At 49.9% G+C, this 20,557-nt stretch overlaps 1 gene segment (V, D, J or C); it reads right to left on the bottom strand.

The window, feature by feature from the left end:
* Positions 1-3,566: 3,566 nt before the first annotated feature.
* Positions 3,567-20,536, bottom strand: LOC140896781 (Ig mu chain C region membrane-bound form-like). The segment is given in 9 exon segments: positions 3,567-3,575; positions 5,684-5,823; positions 13,258-13,590; positions 14,088-14,417; positions 16,081-16,392; positions 17,680-18,000; positions 18,317-18,643; positions 20,144-20,452; positions 20,527-20,536. Coding segments are annotated over 9 exon segments (2,091 nt in total).
* Between the last annotated feature and the right edge of the window lie 21 nt (positions 20,537-20,557).

Here is a 20,557-nt window from a genome sequence, read left to right as displayed (position 1 = left end):
AATGGCAAAGTTCTTGGTCCAGGCTTGTACCAGTGATACAGGTTCAAATCCAGTCTCTGGAGTACATCCACAGAGGGGATGGGTCATTCAGTCCTTTGTTCAGAGCTTCAGTTTCTAGCAAGGTTCCTCCAGAGGTCTGAAGCAGAATCAAGACAAAATGGATGAGTTTTCCGGGCCTTTTATATTCTCTGTCCTTTCTTTTTACTGTGGAAACTCACAGCACCAAGATGGAGTCTGGAGTCACATGGGCAAGTCACATGTCCATGCACGGCTCAGTTTGCAGGCCGATGCCATTGTTTACATGTTAGTTTGAATGTTCCCAGGAAAGCTCAGACGTGGATTGGCATCTCCCAAATTCATTGTCAGTTAAGTGTTTCTGGATTGGCCACTTACTGAGAATAGTCCTTTCCCAAGAACCTGAGCAAATGCTTGACTGAGGCTACTTAGAATCAAAACACATTGAGATACAAGTCCATAGCCAATATCCATAACTTCAACTACAAAATTGATACACACACACACACACAGGATCATCACAACCAGCAAATCATAACTTTGTCATAGACACCTCACTCCACAACCTTTGTGCAACATTTCCTGCAAATATATATCAATGGTTGCAACAATGATCCATGCGGTCACAGTTCATGTCAATAACATCACAGAGGGCAGCATGGAAAGGAAAGAAAGAAAGGAAGAAGGAAAGAGAAAGAAGAATAGGTGAATAAGACGGAGACTGAGTGAATGAGACACAGACATAAAAGCAGGAAGGGATGACACAGACAGACAGACCGAGCCGCTCCCCCAGTGCTGACCCCTCTCACCCTTGCTCTCTCTGCCCCCGTGCAGGTGAAGTGGCTGTTCTCCACCGTGGTGCAGCTGAAGCAGGCGAGTGGCCCCGAGTACAAGAACGTGATCCAGCGCGTGGTGTAGGGGCCGCTGCCCCCATCCACCCGGAGACAAGGGGCCGGGACTCCCGGCTCTATTGGTGACACCACCCTGAGTCCCACAGCTGCCCCCCGCTAGAGCTGTGCCCCTGGGAGACCCCCCTGGGGGGAGCGAGGAGCTCACCCCACATGGCCTAATCCACCCTCAGCCACTGGGGACGCTGCCCTGCTGGGAGCTGGGCTGAGACCAGACAACTCGTACCATGCAGGGAACCAGCGCCCCTAGCGAGGAAACAACCCGAGTCCCACTTCCCACCCTCTCGAGCCCAACAGCCCCCTGCTCTCGGACTGGATCAGAGCCAGCGCCCCTAGAGCAGAAAGGCCCCCATATCCCCTTCCCCACCCCCTGCGCCAGCCAGCCCCCCGTCCTGGGGCAGGACCATAGCCAGAGTTGTGTCTGTCGTGCTGTATGTTGCATATTTAGCTCTTCATTGGGATTTTTATGGGTGGTGTGTGGGTGTGACTTTTGTTGTGTGCACTGAGTGACAATAAATAAATAAATAAATATACAAATCAGGCTCCATCTCATTCATAACCTCCATCCCCGACTTTCAGGGACCGCTGACACCCTCTAGAGGGTCATGTCGTGTCTGTAGGGGACGCCTCTAGGCATGGAGAATAAAATGAAGGATGCCCACTGCATTGGCCCCAGTGGGAGATGGGGGCCTAACTACGAACCCAGAGAGCTGGGGCTTCGTCCCTCAGCCTATAAAGGCTGGGACTGAGGGGCAGAAAGGGGAGATCTCTGGGGCACATCTTCTGTGATGGGTTGGATCACAGAACCCACCTGATGTGCCAAGGTGTCAAGGTTCCTTCCCCACTCTGAACTCTAGGGTACAGATGTGGGGACCTGCATGTAAACCTCCTAAGCTTACTTTTACCAGCTTAGGTTAAAACTTCCCCAAGGTACAAACTATTTTACCCGTGGACTTCCACTGCCACCACCAATCTTTATCTGGGTTCCTGAAAAATCATAGTTTGGACACGTCTTTCCCCCCAAAATCCTCCCAACCCTTGCACCCCACTTCCTGGGGAAGGTTTGGTAAAAATCCTCACCAATTTGCATAGGTGACCACAGACCCAAACCCTTGGATCTTAGAACAATGAAAAAGCAATCAGTTTCCTTACAAGAAGACTTTTAATAGAAGTAAAAAGAAAAGAATCACCTCTGTAAAATCAGGATGGTGAATACCTTACAGGGTAATTAGATTCAAAACATAGAGAATCCCTCTAGGCAAAACCTTAAGTTAAAAAAAAGACACACAGACAGGAATATTCATTCTATTCAGCACAGCTATTTTCTCAGCCATTTAAAGAAATCATGATCTAACACATACCGAGCTAGATTACTTACTAAGTTCTAAGACTCCATTCCTCTTCTGTCCCCGGCAAAAGCATCACACAGACAGACACAGACCCTTTGTTTTTCTCCCTCCTCCCAGCTTTTGAAAGTATCTTGTCAACTCATTGGTCATTTTGGTCAGGTGCCAGCGAGGTTACTTTAACCCTTTACAGGTGAGAGGATTTTTCCTCTGGCCAGGAGGGATTTTAAAGGGGTTTACCCTTCCCTTTATATTTATGACACAAGGCCACTTCTGCCTCGCTTTCCCTGCCAGCCTGGGACTCCAGCACCCTGCCTGGTTTGAGCCAGACACGCCAGCCTGCTCCAGCACAGACCCAGGTCTCAACCACACGCCCCAAAGCTGCAGACTTAACTGAAAGCACGTTTGACCCTCAGATGCCCAACTCCCAATGGGGTCCAAACCCCAAATAAATCCATTTTGCCCTGTATACAGCTTATACATGATAAACTTATAAATTGTTCACCCTCTATAACACTGATAGAGAGATATGCACAGCCGAAAGTGTTAATACATACTGTGGGTTAATTAATAAGGCAAAAGTGATTTTATTAAATACAGAAAGTAGGATCAGATGGGGTCATGCGTAAGAAAGAAAGAAAGAAAGAAAGAAAGAAAGAAAGAAAGAAAGAAAGAAAGAAAGAAAGAAAGAAAGAAAGAAAGAAAGAAAGAAAGAAAGAAAGAAAGAAAGAAAGATGTGTATGTCTGAGAATGGACGGAGGGTAGATAGACATCGGGGGGCTGGGACATACAGTGGGTACCGTTCTCCTTGGTTAAATCCCCCCAAACCACCCTGAAATGCAGCTACCAATTCTTAACTTCTTCTATTTTCGATCAAACACACAATTCCCCTCTAAGTTGCGAGTTAAATGATGGAGCAAATGAGACTCTTCTCCCTCGCCAGAGTCCACGTTGACCAGACCTCAGGACACTACAGCCCTGCACACACACACACACAAGGAAATCCAGTCCCTGCCGTGGGATGGGGGTGGAGGATTGAGGGGCACGGGGCTGAGCTCAAGCTCCAGCGTGGGCTGCCCCACGGGGACGTCCGGGGAAGGACTCTGCCCTCCATGCTCTGGGTTCTGTGGAGCTCAGACCCTTCAGCGGCCGTTGTCGCGCCCTCCGCGCTGCCGTGGAACATGGTCCCTCCCAGTGTCCGGAGAGGGGGCCGGAGCCCAGGAGGGCTGAAGATGGAGGGAGGGAATGAAGAGGACGAAGCAGTGCTGTCCCCTCCTAGGAGCCCGGAGCCGGGCACTCACCGCACCTGTGGGACACAGAGAGCAGAGGGATTCAGCCGGTGCCGCTCACGGGTAGCATCCTCGGCTGGGAGAGCAAGGCCAGAAGGGACCCTTGGGACCATCTAGCCTCGCCCAGCCACGCCTGCGTCCTGCCAGGATGTCTGGGTTGAGCTGGAGCTCATCTTCCAGACAGAGACACCAGCCTTGCCAAACCGCCTCAGGGAATGGCCACTGCCCACCGGGTGCCTCACACCAAGTCCCTGGGGAGTCGCAGCTGCCTCCGCTGATTCTCTCTGCTTCTGGTACCAGCCCCATTGCAACGTGGCCCGGCACAGAACCGGCTTCACGGGCACCTCTGGCCCTTTGTGCTTCTGGGCCTGACCACTGATCCTTGGAGGTCACGGCTGAGTGTTTATTGATTGACACTCATTGAGCCTTGCTCTTGGAACATTTCCTCTTGCTTCTTAATTAGGGATCATTCATTTTTGGTCATTGATCATTAATTCCTCATTATTGACAAGTGATTCTTATCAATTGATAATTATTAGCAGCTTATTGATGCTTGATCCTCGATTCTTTAACATTAATTACTGATCTGTGAGTGTTGATTATTGATAATTAATTGCAGATTAATGGCTATTCAGCATTAAGTACAGATCACTAGGTACTGACCAGGGATAGTCAATTCGTGATTATTGATTTCTCAGTGATAAATAATTGGAATTGATAATAGACTGTTGATTCTCATTTATTGATCACTGCCGCATTAACCTTGATGGCAGCTCGTTAATTAGTGATGACGGGTGGTGGATTATTAATAAGTAATCGCTCCTGATTCTCTCTCATTGATCGCTGGTCACTGTCAGGAATCAGGGCTGGCAGCAGAGCCAGTCCCAGGCAACCTGACGTGCGCACCTGGCCTGGAGCCGGCTGCCTGATTGGCTCCCCCCTGATTGCTTGGCAGACTCAGCAGCCCGGTTCATGAGCCCAGCAGAAGTTAAGCAGCTGCCCAAAGAATTTCCCCAGGGCTGCGATAGCAGCTGTGACTGCTTGTTCCAGCCCTGTTCCTGCCTTTTTCCCGTCTGGGTCCAGCCCAGCTCCTGCCTTTTTCCCGTCTGGGTCCAGCCCAGCTGCTGTCCTGCACCCAGGCTTTCGTCCCTCCAGGTAACCTGTTCCTAAACCTGAGCTCTAACTCCTGACTTTGGTGTTAGCCTCTGACAACCGTAACATCATAGAGCTGTGGGACAGGGAGAGACCTCGACAGCTCACCTAGTCCCCTCTCCTGCCCTGAGGCAGGACTAAGTCATACCTATTCTATCCCTGACAGGTATTTCTCTAACCTGCTCCTAAAAACCTCCAACAATGGAGGATCCACAACCTCCCTGGCAATTTGTTCCAGTATTTACCCAGCCTGACAGTAAGGAAGGTTTTTCCAATGTCCAACCTAAACCGCCCTTGCTGCAATTATCGCCCATCGCTTCTTGTCCTAGCCTCCGAGGTTAACTAGTACAATTTTTCACCCTCCTTTTTAGAACAACCTTTTATAGATTTGTAAAATGTTATTATCTCATTCCCCCGCCCAGGACACCCCAGTTTTCTCTTCTCCAGTTCTTTCAATCTTCCCTCACAGCTCATGTTTTCTAGCCCTTGAATGATTTTTGTTGCTCTCCTATGGCCTTTCTCCAAATTTTCCACATCTTTCCTGAAATATGGTCCCCAGAACTGGACACAAGACTCCAGATGAGGCCGTATCAGTACAGAGTAGAGCAGACGAATTACTTCTCGTATCTTCCTTAGAACACTCCTGCTAATACATCCCAGAATTCGTTTTTTTCCCGGTAGTATTACATTGTTGACTCATATTTAGCTTGTGATCCCCTGGGACCCCCAGATCCCTTTCGGCAGTACTCCTCCCTAGGCCGTCATTTCCCATTTGTGTGTGTGCAACTGATTGTTCCTTCCTAAGTGGAGTACCTGGCATTGTCCTTATTGAATTTCATCACTGAATGTGGGTGACTAAGTAGTTCCCGCGGCTGGCGGCTGGCTGCATGCTGATGGCGTGGGATCGATTCTTGAGCACGGGTTGTTGCTCTCAGCGGTGACGCGGGACCATGAAGGCAGCTGTTGCTCTTACCTTAAGCAGCGTGACGCCGGCGCTGTACAACAGGCTGAGCAGGAAGAGAGCAATGAAGGCAACAGGTGTCCAGAGACCGTCAGATTCCTCCTCTCCTCCTTCAACAGAGACGCCTTGGTCCTCCACTAGGCAGTGAGGAGCTGGGGATGAGACAAACGTGCTGGTTAGAGAGGCCTCTTCGTTAACCCAGGGAGCTGAGTGGGCACAGCGGGGAGCTCCGATCTGGGCTCTGGGCAGGAGAGAGGCCAGGGGAGACCGGGCAGGCTGCAGGGGGAGACCCCCCGTCACAGGCTGCAATTCTCACAGCAGCCTCAGGGATTTCAGCCCCAACTTCCATTAAATTTCACGCCCTTTGGCTCCTTTACACACCCCAGCCACCCCGAGCATGCGATTCCCCTCCCCAGGCCAGCAACAGAGCTGGGCTGAGACCTGCCAATGCATAGCTCAATGGGGCCATGCACACCCATCCAACAGTGGCATCTTCCCAGCCAATGCCAGCTTGAGCCATGCTGGGACCAGTTCTCGGGCAGCAGAGGCACCAATTCCCCCCGATCCCTATTCTGGGGACCTGGGGAATTTACCCACAGAGCTGTTCTGAGACCTCCCTCAACTCGTATCATCCCACAGGCAGTGAGGTCCAATGAACAGAGCACTAGGATGGGACTCAGGACCCCCATGGGTCTATTTCCAGCTCTGTCATTGACTTTGCAGGACCTCAGGCAATTCACCTCCCCTCTATGTGCCTCAGTTTCCCTTCACATCCTTTCTCTGTTTGGACATTTAGCTCTCCTGGGCAGAGACTATCTCTTACTCTATCTGTGTGCAGCTCCTAGCATTTTGGGGTCCCAAACTCAGTGGAGACCTCTACACACATCTGCAATACACCTAATAACAGGGCCATATGATGGGAACAACTTTTAAGCCACTACCCGCTTGGACTCCATTAAAACCCATGCTCCTAGAAGGGGAAAGATCTGTAGCCCATCGCCACATTTGGGCAACACCTGACCAGCCCACCCTCAAGCCCTACGAAAAGGGGGGAAAGGCACGGCCAGCCCATCAGCAACACCCTGAGCTGCCCCATATTGTCAGACACTGGAACAGACGTGATGGCCCCCAACTGACTTCTCCCTTGGGGCGACTCTGCCACCATCACACAGCAGTGACCTCAGTCCCTGTAGGCAGACGTCTCCATGGCCCATTTCTAATTCCTTCAGCCGTCTATGTGGTTGTGTCATGGGGACTGAGTAAAGACCTCTCCCAACTCATCCCACATGGGACACCTCGCAGTCAGAGCCCCTTTCATCCACCACCAGCCTGGGCTCCCCTGGGAACCCGTTCCCAAGAGTTGGAAGGACTCACAGCCCAGCATTCCCTGAGCCTGTCCATGTGTCTTGTCAATGGCATGAACATCGACTGGGAAATGGCCTGGAGCCTCCTCAAATTAGTACACACCTGGGCACTCAAAGGGCTGGCATGAGAGGCCTCAGCTGTCTGGATGTACCAGCTGAAATCTTAATTCACTCACCAGTGCACTCTATGGCCCAGGCAGTGGATGGATAATTGACGTGACCTTCCTAGCTCTGAAACCTTGACTGGTGCATTTGTAGATCTTAAGGCAAGAAGGGACCATTACAGTAACAAGCCTGACCTCCTGTATATCACAGGCCAGAGAATCTCACCCAGCTACCCCTCTATGCAGCCCCATGACTTGTCTTTGCTGGGAGCATATTTTCCAGAATGGACCCCAGGCTGGATGTACAAATCTCGAGATGGCGACTCCACCTCTACCACTGGAAGTTCGTTCCAATGGTTCCCTTCCAGATTTCGTGCCTGTGATGGGGTGTGAATACCTTCACTGTCCAGGAAAGGGTTAATCCCACCCCAGGGGCGGAGGAAGTCCTGCCCCTCAGGTCAGGCTAAGCGTGCTCCAAATGCCGTGCTGGTAGAAAGAATACCATCTCCTCCATAAACTTATCAAGCTTTGTCTTGAAGCCAGATATGTCTTTTGCCCCCACTGCTTCCCTTGGAAGGCTGTTCCAGAACTTTACTGCTCTGATGCTTAGGAAGCTTCATCTAATTTCAAGTCTAAACTTCCTGATGGCCAGTTTATATCCATTTGTTCTTGTGTCCACATTGGTACTGAGCTTCAATAATCCCTCTCCCTCCCTGGTATTTATCCCTCTGATATATTTATACATAGCAATCATATCTCCCCTCAGCCTTCTTTTGGTTAGGCTAAACAAGCCAAGCTCCTTGAGTCTCCTTTCATAAGACAGATTTTCCATTCCTCGTTTCATCCTAGTAGCCCTTCTCTGTACCTGTTCCAGTTTGAATTCATCCTTCTTAACCATGGGAGACCAGAATGGCACCCAGTATTCCAGGGGAGGTCTCACCAGTGCCTTGTATAACGGTACTAACACCTCCTTATCTCTCCTGGAAATACCTCGCCTGATGCATCCCAAGACCGCATTAGCTTTTTTCACGGCCTTGTCACATTGGCAGCTCATAGTCATCCTGTGATCAACCAATACTCCAAGGTCCTTCTCCTCCTCTGTTACTTCCAAGTAATGTGTCCCCAGTTTATAACAGAAATTCTTGTTATTAATCCCTAAATGCATAACCTTGCACTTTTCACTATTAAATTTCATCCTGTTACTATTACTCCAGTTTACAAGGTCATCCAGATCTTCCTGTATGATATCCCGGTCCTTCTTTGTATTGGCAATACCTCCCAGCTTTGTGTCATCCCCAAACTTTATTAGCACACTCCTGCTTTTTGTGCCAAGGTCAGTAATAAAAAGATTAAACAAGATTGGTCCCAAAACCGATCCCTGAGGAACTCCACTAGTAACCTCCTTCCAGTCTGACAGTTCACCTTTCAGTGTGACCCACTGTAGTCTCCCCTTTAACCAGTTACTTATCGACCTTTCAGTTTTCATATTGACCCCCATCTTTTCCAATTTAGCTAATAATTCTCCATGTGGAACCGTATCAAATGCCCTACTGAAATCGAGGTAAATTAGATCCACTACATTCCCTTTGTCTAAAAAATCTGTTACCTTCTCCAAGAAGGAGATCAGGTTGGTTTGGCACGATCTACCTTTTGTAAAGCCATGTTGTATTTTGTCCCATTTACCTTTGACCTCAATGTCCTTAACTACTTTCTCCTTCAACATTTTTTCCAAGACCTTGCATACTACAGATGTCAAACCAACAGATGTCAAACTGTAGTTACCCGGATCACTCTTTTTCCCTTTCTTAAAAATAGGAACTATGTTAGCAATTCTCCAGTCATACGGTACAACCCCTGAGTTTACAGATTGATTAAAAATTCTTGCTAACGGGCTTGCAATTTCATGTGCCAGTTCCTTTAATATTCTTGGATGAAGATTACCTGGGCTCCCTGATTTAGTCCCATTAAGCTGTTCGAGTTTGGCTTCTACCTCGGATGTGGTAATATCTACCTCCATATCCTCATTCTCATTTGTCGTCCTACCATTATCCCTAAGCTCCTCATTAGCCTCGTTAAAGACTGAGGCAAAGTATTTGTTTAGATATTGGGCCATGCCTAGATTATCCTTAACCTCCACTCCATCCTCAGTGTTTAGCGGTCCCACTTCTTCTTTCTTTGTTTTCTTCTTATTTATATGGCTTGTGACGGGGCAAGGCCAGATGGCTATGGAAAAGTAGTGGGAGATAGATAGATTAGCTCCAGGCTAAACAAATCCCTGGTACCAGGATAAGTGAAATGGCAGCTGTTCCAGGTCAATTAAGACATCTGGGGCCAATTAAGAACTTTCCAGAAGGCAGTGAGAAGGGACACCTGAAGCCAATCAGGGGCTGGCTGAAACTAGTTCAAAGCCTCCCAGTCAGTCAGGTGGGTGTGCATGTCAGGAGATGTGGGAGGAAGTTGCGCTGTTGGAGAGGCTGAGTAGTACACACCATATCAGACACAAGGAAGGAGGCCCTGAGGTAAGGGTGAAGTGGAGCTTGAGGAAGTGAGGGCTGCTGTGGGGGAAGTAGCCCAGGGAATTCTACATGTCATGTTTCTAAAAGGTCAGCTACCATAGCTGATACTATTAGGGTCCTGGGCTGGAGCCCGGAGTAGATGGTGGGCCCGGGCTCCCCCCCCCCACCGTTGCCCCCTGATTAATCACTGAGACTGGGAGACAACAGAGACTGTGCAAGGAAGGATAACTTCTCCTCACCTCCCCCACTGGCTTATGATGAAAATGGCTCAGTAGACTGTGACCCTTGTCTCTAGAGAGAGAAGGGTTACGGGGAGGGTCACAGTGAGCCTCTGAGGCTAGCGAAATGCACCAGGAAACACGGGACCCACGGAGGCAAGGACAGAGCTTTGTCACAGGCTATAGAACCTTTTACTATTGCTTTTAATTCCCTTTCCAAGGTCCAACTCTACATGGCTTTTGGCCTTTCTCACTTTATCCCTCCATGCTCTGACCTCAGCAAGGTAGCTTTCCTTGCTGATCCCTCCCATCTTCCACTCCCTGTAGGCTTTCTGCTTTTTCTTAATCACCTCTCTGAGATGCTTGCTCGTCCAGCTTGGTCTACAACTCCTGCCTATGAATTTTTTCCCCTTTCTTGGGATGCAGGCTTCCGATAGCTTCTGCAGCTTTGACTTGAAGTAATTCCAGGCCTCCTCTGCCTTTAGATCCACAAGTTTTTCAGTACAATCCACTTCCCTAACTAATTTCCTTAATTTTTTAAAGTCAGCCTTTTGGAAATCAAAAACCATAGTCACAGATCCATTTTTGTTTATCCTTCCGTTTAGTTTGAACTGAATTAGCTCATGATCGCTCAAACCAAGCTTGTCCCATACAATCATTTCTTCTATGAGGTCCTCGCTGCTCACCAAAACCAAATCTAAAATGGCGTCCTCTCTTCTCAGTTCAGCAACTACTTGGTGAAGGAATCCATCAGCTACCGTATCCAGGAAAATCTGAGCCCTATTATTATTACTAGCACTTGTCCTGCAGTCTATATCAGGAAAGATGTGGACAAATTGGAGAAAGTCAGAGAAGAGCAACACAAATGATTAGAAGTCTAGAAAACATGAGCTTTCAGGGAGGATTAAAAATTGTGATTGTTGAGGCTGGAAAAGAGAAGGTTGAGAGGGGACATGATAACAGCTTTCAAGAACATAAAAGGTTCTTACAAGGAGGAAGGAGAAAAATTGCTCTCCTTAACCTCATAGGGTAGGACAATTAGCAATGGGCTTAAATTGCAGCAAGAGAGGGGTCGGTTGGACACTAGAAAAAACTTCCTGTCAGGGTGGTGAAGCACTGGCATAAATTGACTAGCGCGGTTGTGGAATCTCCATCACTGGAGATGTTGAAGAGCAGGTTAGACAAACACCTGTCATGGGCGGTCTAGATAATACTTAGTCCTGCCGTGAGTGCAGGGGCCGGGACTAGATGAGCGCTCAGGTGAGCCCGTGTCCCACTGCCCTTGCCTCATCCCCTCCGGTGACAGCCCCTGGGTTTGGCCATTACCACACTGCCCTGCATTTGAGGTCCTCTCTATTCACTCTGGCCACTAGGCCACACTCCCCTACACTCAAGGGCTCAAACAAAATCCTGCACTTGAGGGCTGATATATTGACCATGGGCACTAGGCCACACCGCCCTGTGCTCATGCGTGCCCTTTAATAGACTTATACTCCATGAATCTATCTAATTCTTTTTTGAACCCACTTATATTTTGGGCCATCACAACATCCCCTGACAACTACTTCCACACATTGACTCTGTTGTGTGAAGAAGATCTTCCTTGTGTTTGTTTGAAACCAGCTGCCATTTAATTTCATTGGGTGACCCCAGGTTCTTGTATTATTTGGAGGGGAAAATAACACTTCCTGATTTACTTTCTCCACACCCGCCATGATTTTATAGACCTCTCTCCTATCCCCCTTAGTCATTTCTTTTCTAAGATGAAAAGTCCCAGCCTGTCTAATCTCTCCTCAGGCGGAAGTTGTTCCATCCCCGTGATCAATGTTGTCCCTTTTCTCTGTACCTTCCCCATTTCTAATACATCTTTCTTGAGATGGGGCGACCAGAATTGCATGCAATATTCAAGCTGTGGGCATACCATGGATTTATACAGTGGCATTATGAGATTTACTGTCTTAATATCTGTCCCTTTCCTAATGGTTCCTACCATTGTTACCTTTTCTGACTGTCACTCCGTGTTGACTCCAGAACTGAATGCTGTATTCCAGTATCAGTCTCCCTAACCCTGTACACAGAGGTGAAATCATTTCCCCTGCACGCTACCTCCATGTTTATACATCCAGGGACAGAGCTGGGAGGAATGAAGGCTCCTAACTTAGACTCACCCTCCCACCTAGCTCTCTAAACACATAAAACCAGATTCCTGGGCACTCTGCCTCTAATCTTATGTGGTCAAATGAGGACGCATCTCCTAAGGGATCTCACGCCAGAGTGGCTAGGGCTACATGGCTGGACAGGTGCAATAGTTAAGAAACAAGTCTTGGAGATGGGGGATCAGGGCTCTATTCCCACCTCTCCCACTGACCTGCAGTGTGACCAGAGACAAGCCACCTGGGCTGGGGTCTTTAAAGGACTCTTAGGAAATTAGGTGCCAGTGAAGATAAACTCACAATTGCAGTGGGAGTTGGGTGTCTCACTTCTTTATAGCATCCCTATTTTAATCCTTTTGTGCCAAAATATCCCATCCCAGCCTCTGTCTGCTTAAACTATCAGCTCCTTGGTTCCAGGACATTTGCTCTGTGTGTGTTCGTACAGGGCCCATCCAATGGGGCTCTGACCTCAGTCAGGAGATCTAGGAGTTGCAATATCATGAATTTAATGGATGGATAGCAACTCACTGCAGAGGGATGGACAGGTAGAAACATGACAATGCATGAAGATGGATGGATGCAGAGAGAAGATTGCATAATTTTGCATGCATGGACATTGTAGAATCAAAGCAACAGGTATAGAATCATGCGATATCAGGGTTCGAAGGAACCTCAGGAGGTCATCTAGTCCAACCCCCTGCTCAAAGCAGGACCAATCCCCTATTTTTGCCCCAGATCCCTAAGTGGCCCCCTCAAGGATTGAACTCACAACCCTGGGTTTAGCAATGCTCAAAATACTGAGCTATCCCTCCCCCAGAGCCTAGGATGGGTGGATGGATCCTGTTTGGAAGAATTAATTGATGTAGTCTATACATAAGGAAAGGAGGATGGCTGGAGAGAAAGAAAGAAAGAAAGAAAGGTGGGGGGATAGATCTAGATATTGGGGAAGGAAGCGTGGATGAGACACAGAGACAGTCTCCGCCAGAAGACACACCCTTCATCACAAACTGTGGCATGCTGCATTTTAATTTGGGCATATTCCACACACAGCCACGCTCTGTACACCAGAGCTCCCACAGCTTTACACACAGGCTAAGACGAATCCCAGACCCCACGAGGTTCCCTGGCCATCTCAGATACGCCGTGAGGAGCCCACGCGGCTCTGCTCCTCAGTAGCAGGTGACGTCGGTATCGGACAAGATCACAGAGACATTGACGGCGGTGGGTTTACCGGAGGCTTTGTCCACGCTCCGGTGGACGAAGGTCATGGGCAGACCCTCGTGCCCCACCACGCAGGCGTACGTGTCCCCCCGCTCCCATTCAGATGCCAAGACATTGAACTTGCTGTAGATGAAGTAGCGCTCCTCCTTCCCGGCCTCCCGGACGGGGCCGATGTTGGTGTAGGCTTCCTGGGGCACGGGCCGGTCCTGCTGGGTCCATGTCACCAAGATGGCTCTGGGCCGGAAGCCAGAGGCCAGGCAGGTGATGGTGGCCGATTCCCGGAGAGCCAGCTCCTCAGCGTGAGGAGGGGAGATGTAGACAGAAGGGGCCCGGAGGGAAACCACTGCCATGAGAAACAGCAAAGGGTTGATGCGAAGGATTGGGACCCAGGAGTCCTGGCTACCACCCTCCACCCTCATCACCCTGCTATATCCCACGAGACCCCCCACTCCCGACCCAGACCCATGGATACAATCCAGGAGTTCGGCCCACACTAACCCACCAGATCCAAATACCTTCCCTGAAAAGGGGCTAGAACTCAGGACTCATGGCTTCCAGTCTCCCTATTCTAACCCACGACATCCCACTCCCCTCCCAGAGACAGAAAAAGAACCCAGGAGTCCTGACTCTGTCCCCTTCTGTCTCATAAATTTGCCCGTTTCATCACACCCACAAATTTGCGACTCCCAGTCCCAAAGACCTCAAGCCGGATCACAGCTAGCACCCCCTAGAGACAGAAGGTCCCGTGTCCCATTCCCCACATCCTGAGCCAGCCACTCTCCCAAGCCTGCAGCCGGATGGCAGCTGGCGCCCCCTACAGGGGAAAGGCTGAGTTCTTACTGTGACTCTTGCGGATGCTCTTGACAATGGCCGACGGGATGTCTTGGTGCTTCACGGTGCAGGTGAACTCCTCCCCCGCCTGCCACTCCTCCACGCACACCCGCAGGATGCTGGTTGCACTGTAGGTGCCATCTTCCTGCAGCACTGGCTCCCTGGAGACCACAGCCAACGGGCCCCCACTACCCCGGTTCCAGGAGACCTCCAGGCTGCCGGGGATTTCCATGCCACTCACCAAACAACTGATGGTGGCGTTCTGCCCTATGTAGAGGTCCTCCAGGGAAGGGGGAAGGAGAGAGACCTCCAGAGGGTGTCGATTACAGTTGCTGACACCTGGTGGGGGGCAGGAGGCAGCATTGAGGGCTGGGCTGAGCAAATATTTCAACAGGCATGAGGTGGTAACTGAGTGCCTCTCTCTCAGGGGCGCAAAGCCCAGGGGCTGTTTGGGAAAGGGCTGAGGGTCACTGGAGGTGGAAATAGGGCACTGGATTCCCTGGTAGAAGGGGTGGGACCCTCATCTTATGGAGCAGTGGGGAAAATGGCTGAGATTTTCTAACCAACCGAGAGATTGGGATTCCTGGGTCCAGTTATGCTTATTTGGGTCTCTGGGTCCCAGGAGCAAATCTGAAGGTCTCTGGTTTTGTTGGGAGAAAGTCCCATTGAGGAAAACATGGCTGGGAACAAACCAGCCGTGGTGGCTCAAATCAGGGTCCTTCTGGCCTGAAATTCATGAGCTCGATGACCCACCTGAGCTCAGTGCAGTTATCCCCATTTCCCAGAGATGGCAGCTGGAACACAGGACAAATGACCTGCCCATGGTCATGACTGGCACCCAGATCCTCCTACTCTAACCACTAGACCCCACACTGCACCCACAGCTCAGGATGAAACTTGTGTTCCCTAAACCCTACCCCCTGCACAGGCAGAAGGGCCATTTATATTGCACACCCATGGCCTGCCGAGGTTCCTCAGGGCGTGAGTCCCTCAACTTCCACTGCAAGCCGATGGGGGAGGGGAGACCTCGAATCACTTTAGAAATCTGAGAAGGGAAACCCAGACTGATGGGAGTCCTGGCACCCAGGGACAATGTCCTCTATTGAATGTTGTGTGAAGGATATGCATGGTGTCACTCATGAGATTAGTTTCTAAAATGGATGCTGCTGGAGCTGGGATTCCAGATTCACATGGATGCCCAAGCCCCACTGTGGGGCAATGGAGCTGAGGGGTTTCTCTCCTTTGTTTGCATTAATTCATCAGCTTCTGAATCCGTTATGGAATCTGCCCCACCCCAGCTCATCTTTTCCTTGAGAACAGATTTTAATTGGGTGCCTGTCATGGCTGCAGATCCATGAAGACATTCCTAATGTGCCAGCAACAAATTTGAAGAATAAGAAGGGACCATAACGGCAAAATTGTGAATCTGCCACTGTGGGAATCCATGTTCAAGTGTGGAGCAAACAACACCCAGGGCGATCCATGGTTAAGAAGAAAAGAACATTTTCAGCGAACCACCTCCCAGCCATGAAAGACCTCTTTGAACTTTCCCCAAGAGCAAGAGTGTCCACCCCAATGTCTTGGCCAAATCACAGCCCAATGAGATTACATTCTGCACCCTCCCTTAAATTCTCTCTTGCAATTAGGACAGTTTTCCTGCACTTCCTTTAGTGGTGATATGCTCTGTGAGGCTGTGGAATCATCTCCTCCAGGGGTGGGGTGGGATCCCCATTACTTGGAGCATTTTGGACTGGATACTGCCTTGGAAATACAGGGAACTCTCCTGCACTGGAGTGGAGGGGACATTCTCCACCCAGCTCAGGTTGCAATAAGTCTTGATTTCACCAAAGACAGCATCATAATGGAGATAGAAATCCTTCATTGCCACCCCTCCCACGAGAGCTCACATGGAGTCATGCGGTTGTTCATGCCATTGGCTGGACGGGATAAGAACATGTGTGAACATCCCCAAATTAAAACCTGCCTCTGAGAATCCACTTACCAAGGGACACCTTTTCCACAACCCTCTTGGGCTCTTCCATGGCTGGGTGATGCACCACACAGGTGTAATTTCCTTCTCCTTGACTTTGCTCAACCTTCAGGATGCTGTAGGCAGAGAAAGTGCCATTTCCTGACACAGGGCCACTGTAACTGGACTTGAGTTTCGGGGAGTTATTCTTCAACCATGACATGCTGATCTCTTCAGGGTAAAAGCCACTAGCTTCGCAGATGAGAGTAAAGGAGACACTGTTCCCAGAGATGTCTTCGTGGTAGGCTCGGGAGACAGTAACTGTGGGCTCCTTCTTACTGATGCCTAAATGAAAAGGAAGAGGAGCAAGAGAAAAATAAGATTTGGTTAGCATGTCTAAGTTACGGACTTAGATCCAGCAGCTATCACTGTGTGAAGGGGCCAGGGAGGGCAGTTGTTCAAAGTTATGTGTGAAACAAAAAGCCAACCATTGAGCATCATCTCCCTTGAAACTCAAAGACTCAAGTGGACCATCACCCATAGACTCAGCTGAACTCCAAAGCCTTCCCCGCAGAATGTACAGTGAACTTCAACCTTAAAAGGCAACAACTTAACATCATTATCTTCATCTTCATCACCATCATCATATTCATTTTCTTCACCTCACTTGTCTTCATAATTACTTCCTTCCTCTTTATCGTCCTCTTTTTCAGATCAAAATCTTCATCATCATCCTTTTCCTCTTTATCTTCATCATCTCCTTCAGCATTCTAACATTCTTTCTCTTTTCTCCTTCAGCATCTTCATTTCCTTCTTCATTGTCATCGACATCATCTTCATCCCCTTCGAGATCATCATCCTGATCGTTATCCTCAGCTTGGTTTTACCGTAATGCAGATGGGCAGCGGACTTTCAGCTAGTCCTGCGTCCCAAACCTGAACCCTCACCCCAAGCCTTGAACCACACTATCTCCTCTTCACCCCAAGTCTCCGCCATGCATCATCATGACATTGGGTCACCAACCCATTTGCTCACTCAGATGGAGCCTCTTCCCTCCTTCAAACGCTCACAGCAAAATTCAACACAATCAAGATTTTCAAAGGCTGGCTAAGGGACTTGGACATCTTGGGTATTTCAATGGGATTTGGGAACCTAACTCCACTGGACACTCTTAGAGAGTCTCACAAGAAATATCCCTGAAAGGCCGAATGCCGGATGACAAGCACCAGCCTGATTTCCAGAGATAAGAAATACAAATGCACATCAGACCAGAGTCACAAATAGGACACTCAAAGTCCCTCAAAGGCCACATCCCCGGATCCCAGGGAGCCAAGGGAGTGAAATTCTTAGAGGAGCTGGCATTCAATGATAAGAAGAAAGTGAGTACTGGGAAAACCTCTAAACTGGATATTAATGGTGATCCCCTGAATGAGAGATTCATAGGGGAAATATTAATTACGGATGAAATACACCCCTGTGCTGAGGGCCTCGGCTCCGCTAAAAGAGTTATTTGGCGGGTTTAACTGGGACTTAAAGGCTTCCTAGGACATGTGTGGGGTGAGTTTCACCCTCTAATCCCAATTAACAATGACTGGAGTTTGCCTTTCCCTTTGAGATGCGAAGGCTACTCACCTGTATTGCTCAGGGTTATGTCCTGGGTTAGGTCTCCAGAACAGAGTGTGGTCACTTTGCAGGTAAATATGGTGCCTTGTCCCCATTGGGCCAGTGACACAGGGTGAGAACTGAAAAGGCTGGTGGTCCCGTTGCTGTTCTTCTTGAGAGTTTCTGTCTTTGCCACAGAGCTGACTTGCCCATCCACTTTCCATGCGATTCTGCTGGCTGCTAAGTCATAACCCAAAACTAGACAGGTAACATGACCAGAATTTTTGATGACATCTTCATAGGAGGGTTTGGTTAAGTAGATGGTTGGGTCAAGTGAACTTCTGAGGCAGGCTGAGAAATGCAAAGAGATGTCATTGACCAGCATAAATAATGTGGAAAGGCAGAAAAAGACTATCGAAATCTAATCTAATCAAATCTATCCATCCATCCATCCCCATCAGAACACTGGTAGTATCCATCCATCCATCCATCCCCCAATTATATCTCTTTCTCTTCCCTTCCACCTACAGTATCAATTTCTCTGTGGTACTCCTATGTCTCCCATCACACTGGGGTCTAGGTGCAGTCTCACCTACCCTTAGGCAGGGCTGGTTTCTGAGTAACTCTCCACCCCACCTCCCCACCATGCACAGGCGTAGCCCCTCACCCAAGCACTTGCTGGCATTGTGCATGGAGAGCTCTGTTCCCACTGCTGGGTGGGTCACTTGACAGCTGTAGACGTCCCCCCTCTCCCAGCTCTGCCTGGTGACGGTCATGCGGCCCTGCCCCATGTAGGAGCCATCTGTGCCCATTGCAGAGGAAAAGGCCGGGGTGGGGGGGCTCCTCTCCTTTCCATTCACCAGCCATTTCACGTCGGCTTTCCCGGGTCTGAAGCTCAGGAGGAGGCAAACCAGCTCCAGCTGGCTCTCTGTGGCGCTGTCCTCGCAGGTGGGGACCAGGAGGTGAACCTGGGGTGGCATTGCCGAACCACACACTGAGAGCAGAGAGAGGGGAAAACACAGTCCAGCGTCACTCTCTGTAGATCCCCACTCCCCTTCCCGAGAGAGTGCTAACTCTACAGTTCTCCCAGCACTGGCAAAAACCCCACCTTGTTGTGCTGTGTTTACACTGCGTACTTTATTCAGCCTCTAGGGATTAACTTCACAGCCATGTAAGGGATTAAAACAAATGGGAACAGGGCCCTTAAATCATTTAGGCAAATACTGAATGCCTCCGTGCATTCTTTCTGCACATGCTGCATGGAGTATGTTCTCCCTGGTAAACAGCAGGGACAAAGCTGGAACTTGAGCTGTGTTTCTTTGAACTTCTTTTCCTTAATTAATGTCCTGTTTAAGGGGGAGTGTGGCGCTGTAGAGCATGAATGGCATCAGAAGAAAACCTGGGAGAGGACTGACTGTGTCTGACTACGGAAAAAGGGTCAAATCCTCAGCTGATGTAAGTCGGCACAGGGCCACTGACTTCCGTGGAGATCAGTCGATTTTCACCCGTTCAAGTTCTGACCCCAGAATGCCTAGGTTTGCTGCTCTGGGGTTGTATCCATTTCAAAAGATGCCCGAGAACAGCCGGAGTGCAAGAAACACACACAGCTCCATGACAAAGAGGTGTAAGCGAGTGCTAGCTTGTAAGGGGGTGTAGCCCCGTTAGGGCCAGTGGTTGCTGGGAATTGGAGTTTCATGGGGCTGCTTGCTGCAGTCTATATAAGGGAAAGCTTCTGGCTCAGTGCTGAGGAAAGCACCTGAGGGGGAAGTCTCTAGATGCGGACCAGGCAGGAGGGCTAGGAACCATGCGGGAAAGGGGACCTTGTGGGAAAGGGGGCGTGTGCTCCCCATCCAGCCGGCTGAACGCTGGGGGGGCCCCGGGTGGCTGGGAGCCTGTGCTCTGAGTTCCACTGGTTTTGCTTTGAGTCCTTGTGTGTGAACAAACCTGGCCTTTGGACTGAAGCAGCGAATGGGCTTTGTTCTACCCCCCCGGTGGGAGGAGTCTGGGTCTGGGTTTGGGTTTGGGTGAGGGTGAGGGAGTAAGGCAGTGAGCCGAAGATTTCCCCTGTACAGAAGGGCAGCATGAGGCTTAGGTGCCATTTCAGACCAGCTGCGTGTCTAAGATTTCCCAAGGTGCCTGAGGGATTTATGTGCCAAGTGCCCAGGGGAACCGGGGGCCTAAATATTTTAGGCAGGGCTGAAAATCCTCCCCTTTAGTGGAACATAGGTCTCTGCCCAGGGGTGCGTTTCACCCTGAGGTTTCCCTCATTCCAGGGCCCACGGAGAGGGGCGCTGGGGGCGGGAGTTCTGCAATGACAAAGCACCGGGGCTCAGTGTGTTTCAACACGGGGCCAAACTTTCCCCACTCTTGCAGGGTGAGATTTTTCCAAAGGTACCTACGGGATGTGGATTAAGATTAACTGGCTCCCAGACCCTCTAGGCGCTTTGAAAATCTCAGCCTGGCTGCCCTCTCCTCCCCCCGCCGCATGTCTTACATTCCTGAGGGAACTTCCCGGACACTGTCTTCCCTGTGCCTTGATGCGTCACGTCGCACTGGTAGGGGTCGCCCTGCCGGGAACTGTCGGAGGGGATCAGCAGGCTGCTCTGGGTGTGGAGCCCATTGCTCATCGTCACCTCTGGGAAAGTTTTGACCCCCTTGGTCACTTGGCCAGAATTCCACTTGATGTCCACTGGTGATGGCAAATAGCCAGTTACGAGGCAGGCCAAGCTGGTGTCCGGGGGCACATTGCCGGTCTTGCTGCAGCAGGGAACCAGGGGGAAGACGGAGGGGGCTGTGCGGGTCGCTGGAAAAAGAAAGAGAATATGAGAGAAACCATCAAAAGGGGAAACTCTGAAAACCGGCCACTGATCTACCTACATCCGTCCATCCACCTCCCTCTGTGGCCTGA

This window comes from Lepidochelys kempii, chromosome 13, assembly GCF_965140285.1.
Source record: "Lepidochelys kempii isolate rLepKem1 chromosome 13, rLepKem1.hap1, whole genome shotgun sequence".
In the NCBI taxonomy this organism is placed as follows: Eukaryota; Metazoa; Chordata; order Testudines; family Cheloniidae; genus Lepidochelys; species Lepidochelys kempii.
This window is presented reverse-complemented; position numbering and strand designations above follow the sequence as displayed.